General features: G+C 29.7%; 2 protein-coding genes across 2 annotated transcripts in view; one reads left to right on the top strand and one right to left on the bottom strand.

Annotated features, from left to right (window-relative positions):
- The window catches only part of LOC101493517 (uncharacterized), a 3,764-nt gene extending 2,926 nt beyond the window's left edge, over positions 1-838 (top strand). The window contains exon 6 of the mRNA XM_012714869.1: positions 770-838. Coding sequence (XP_012570323.1) covers positions 770-838 — 69 coding nt within the window. The remainder of the gene's footprint in view (positions 1-769) is intronic.
- Positions 839-1,735: 897 nt separating this feature from the next.
- LOC101513376 (uncharacterized) lies at positions 1,736-4,176 on the bottom strand. The gene is made up of 4 exons (XM_004497478.4): positions 3,976-4,176; positions 3,751-3,859; positions 3,244-3,306; positions 1,736-1,946 (listed from the first exon to the last, which is right to left on the bottom strand). Exons 1-4 carry the CDS (start codon positions 4,058-4,060, stop codon positions 1,844-1,846), a joined length of 360 nt encoding a protein of 119 aa, XP_004497535.1. The 5' UTR covers positions 4,061-4,176; the 3' UTR covers positions 1,736-1,843.
- Positions 4,177-4,546: the final 370 nt, after the last annotated feature.

The raw sequence follows: 4,546 nt of genomic DNA, 5'->3' as shown, positions 1-4,546 counted from the left end.
CAGCCAGCTCTAGTCAATTATCCTAATTTCTATTTGTGTAGTTTTATCGTAATTTAAATTTGCTATTTATGTAATTTTATGAATTATATTAATTATAATAAAAATTGAAATAAATGTTTATGAATTATATCAATTATCCTAATTTCTATTTGGGAAATCGGCATTTCAAACTTGAACTTCCTAAAATTTTATCGTATTTTAAAGATTTTTATTTATCTACTTTTATGAATTATATTATATATATATATATATATATATATATATATATTCCTTTTATCTTCACCACACTTATATTTTTACATTTTTTGTCTTTCAACTTCTTCATATTAAGCTTGTCCATTAAACATTAAACTTCTGTTTTACTTCAACGTTAACAGTAAACTAGTAAAATTACTGTTCATAATGATAACTAAGATAACTAAATTATACACATTTATCATAAATATTATACTATTATTTTTAGTTATTATTGTTTTATATACTATATTATAAAGAATAAGAAAAAGTCCAACATTTAAACTTCGAAAAGAAAAAAGTATATTTATTATTATCAGTCCAACCTCAATTAGACCTTCAAATTTTTAGGCCTTTTAACCTTAAACCTCCAACATCAACTACACCAATTTAATATCCGATCCAATTTTCAAAATTGTCTTTTCTTGAAGAAATATTTCTTGAAGAAATATCTTTGTTCTCATAATATAAGGAATGACAAAATCCTTTGAACATTATGGACAAATATTTGATTGGGACATATTCCTCTTTACAGCATTCACAAGCAGTCTTTGGGGTTAGGGGTGGGAATAGGTCAGACCAAGCCAGACTTCGAAAGGCCTAAGCCTGACCTACGATTTATTTTTTAAACCTAAGTCTGGCTTACGACCTATCATAGGCTTTTTTTTTGCCTGACCTTTTTAAAAGTCTGGTCTGACCTGAAAGCCTATTTAAAAGCCTATTTAAAATAATTTTTAAAAAATATGAAACAAACCTCCTTTAAACCCTAAAAAATAATTTTTTGTGTCAAATAATAGTTTTTTTTTTCTTCTGAATGGCTACCAAATATGAAATTGCTACCGAATATGGAACAACTACTGAATATGAAATGATTGCCTAATTGATAAAATTTAAAATAGGAAATAATATTATTAATATGCTAATAATAGATAATATTAATAAATAATAAAATATATACAGGCCGACTTGTCATGCTTAATAGACTTTTTTATAAGCATGAGCCTGACCTATTTAAATAAATAGACTTTAAAAACAGCCTGAACCCGAACGGCCTGACCTATTCCCATCCGGCAAAGCAAACCAACAAGACAACCAAACATAAAATTTATGAGTTCACCAATTAACAACTATTATAAACAAGAGCCTAAATCATTAATAAAAAATGATTAAATTAAATGAGTTTCATTTCAATACTTTATGGGCTAAATATAAAAGAAAATTAAGAAAATTAAGAAATTAGACCATTGGTGAGGATAGTGACGGGCTTAGCATACCAACCCAACCAATTTTGCTATTCCTTATCATAGGGGAACAAAGATACTTCTCCAAGAAATTGAGCTATGGAAGTCATCTTATTAATTTTACTCTTTGGAAACACTAAATGAGAAAAAAGTTGGCACAACTTACTTTCAGGCATGTAGCTTTATTAAAACAATCGAACAATTTACTTTAAGCACAAGCACCTTAGGAAAAGAGGACAAATACCATTTGCACAGAAAAGTGAGAGAAAAATGGCCCCTTTTCAGCCATAAACCAAGTTGAAATTTATAATGTGCTAACCCATTAAATCATTAAAAGGGCTCTTTTCTAGCTAGTGTCAGTATTAAAATTACATAGACATAAGCTTTGGTCCATTATCTGGCATTCCCATCCCTGCAGCTAACTCAGCATCAAGTTGAGTGTGTGGTGCTTCACCCATCATTTGTTTCACACTGCACAAACAAACAATAGTAATATCAGAACCGATATCATCGGCATCGCGCCCTGATATATATCTTACAGAAAGTGGTAAAGCTGATAACAGCTTGTAGTTAAAATGGCACTGATGCAAATCATTTTAATTAAGCTATCTATAAATAAAGTTGATATAGGGGTTATACATGGTTTCAAGGTTCTTAAACTGATAGAAGAGTTTAATAACTCATTGACAGTATAAACAAGTTTTACAAACATGTCTAATCATATATCGTCATATTATTACATTATAATGCTCCTTATTAAAACCAGTTTGCCTTGTGATGAGGTGGTGAAATATGATTAGATGTCTGTCTAATACTTAGTTGTACAGTTAATGGCTAGTAATTCAATTCTGAAAATAAATTAAATTTCAGCTATGCATGCAATGAACTAGGAGGAATGTGTTTGATGTTCAACAGACTGCAATAATAATAATACATAAACATAGAGTTTGCAAGAACGTGAAATTTAAGATTCAATTTCATACAGATACCCAAAAGACACTAAACCTAGCTATGATTTCCAGACACAGAAATTGGAGTCAGTTTAAGAACCTCGAAACCATGTATTAATTCAATTCCTGGACCTAAAAATACATATAAGGGATGTACAGTATTCATTCATGAATCATGCAATTAAAGAGAGTTGCTACTAACAGACTATTTTGAATATTTAGCATTCAACTTGCAACAAACAACTCAATTGAGTCATTTAACTTTATTTATATAATAATTTTAAACATTTTGTATAGTTTTATATATTATATATAACACAAATTTACAACTTTTATTATATTAATTAAACATAATCTGTGCATGTGTGCAACATAAGCTTGGATAAGCTCATTAATCAAATGGGGTACAAACTTGCTTAAATGCAACTTAGACAAGATATATAAGTGATTAATTAAGTCATTGAACTAATTATACGTTAACCAAATTGCAAGACTTCTTGAACCACTTCACATCAAAAAACTTACCAGGTCTTCCAGCTCAGTCATTTGACTTATTTCACCATTGGAACAAAATTCAGATCGATTAAACGTCAAGCTCAATACGTTTAAGCAAAACAAGCTTAAGTTTACTAGTAATCATATTAACTCCACTCAATTACATTCTATTTGGAAAGAAAGATATGTTCATGCCTAGCTGCTATATGATTTCATACAAAAGAAAACACTTAAAAAAAACAGGAATAGCCTCAAAACACAAAAGCAATACCATCAATATAACTAATCTTTTCCAATAGAAATAAAGGGAAAATGTGGCATACCGTCGCCGGTGTTTTTTGGTCTTAAAATGCTCGTCCCTCACAGCAACACCGGAAAAGTATCGACTACATATATCAAAAGTACAGCATATATTAGATTAAAAAACCAACCAACAACTAAAAGAGAAACAATATTAGGACTTGGTCATGAATTTGAACTCTTCAAGTATCCTTAAGTCTTAACAACAACAACAATTATACAATGAGATAAGTGAAAAGCGAAAACAATGAACCACAAATGAATAATTATTCTCCAAAGTTGTACTCTACCTATCAACAAACAATGACACAAAAACCAGACAAACACATATGTCAATGTTGTGTAGGATACCGAACATGTCTACAATCAAAAGTATAGGTGCAATATAACATCTATACTTGACATAGCAGTGCCTTTGTACCAGTAAACTTTACAAACCCATATCACAGAATCATTAAATTAACAAACTTTTTACATTAAAACAAAAAAACCACAAAACAATTAGCAAAAATAAGATAATAGACACATACTCGCAGTGAAGGCAATAATGCTGTCCCATTCCAGGCAAATCTTCATCTAAAGGTAAAGCTTTTCTCTCTTCCTCAGGCTTGTTTAATTCATCATAAACCATATCATCACGTGTCAAATTCACAAGTTAAGAATTCACATTCAAATCGAATTCGAATAAAAAGAGTAACCAAAAAATTAAGATTTGATTGGAAAAAAATAATAATGAAAAATAACGAAAAGGATATCTTTGATGAGGAATTTAGCACGGCGATCAGTTTTGTGAGATAATCTTCTTTTCTTCACCTTTCTGTGTGGACATTTGCCTCCCATTGTTTGAGTTTTTGATTTGCTAGTGTTCTTTTCTTTTAGGTTTGATTTTTCTTACTCTTTGGTTCTGCGGCCACTAATTAGGATTTTTCTACGAACGATGAAACGACGCCGCTTCAAATGTTCTCGTAAAAATAATTTGAGGCGGTATTTGTGTGTTATATATATTTTTTAAGTTTATTTAATTTTAATGAAAATGGCCAACCAAATAGCCCATATCTGTTTGTCTTAAAAAAATTAGCCCATATATGTGCCTTTAACTTAAATCTTAGATTCTTTTTTTTATTGTTCATCTATTTCATGTTTTTACTTATGATAACATATTTTAGTTAATTTTACACTATCGCAAAGTTGATTTTTGATAAAATAACACTACCACAAGTCAGTTTCCGGTATGTAAAAAGTAGGGACTTTCAACAATTTTCATGTTATTTTCGGTATAATAGAAAACCAAAGTACTAATGTTTAAAGCTAAAAAAAACTACGACC

This window comes from Cicer arietinum, chromosome 4, assembly GCF_000331145.2.
Source record: "Cicer arietinum cultivar CDC Frontier isolate Library 1 chromosome 4, Cicar.CDCFrontier_v2.0, whole genome shotgun sequence".
Classification (NCBI taxonomy): domain Eukaryota; kingdom Viridiplantae; phylum Streptophyta; class Magnoliopsida; order Fabales; family Fabaceae; genus Cicer; species Cicer arietinum.
The sequence above is the reverse complement of the archived record's forward strand: the minus strand, read 5'-3'. Positions and strand labels throughout refer to the sequence as shown.

Coding starts and splice junctions, on each gene's coding strand:
- LOC101513376 (XM_004497478.4), bottom strand. CDS start 4,060: ATGGGAGGCAAATGTCCACACAGAAAGGTGAAGAAAAGAAGATTATCT. Junction 3,860..3,975: donor TGCTAAATTCCTCATCAAAG/ATATCCTTTTCG, acceptor TGAATTTGACAC/GTGATGATATGGTTTATGAT. Junction 3,307..3,750: donor CATTATTGCCTTCACTGCGA/GTATGTGTCTAT, acceptor TGATATATGTAG/TCGATACTTTTCCGGTGTTG.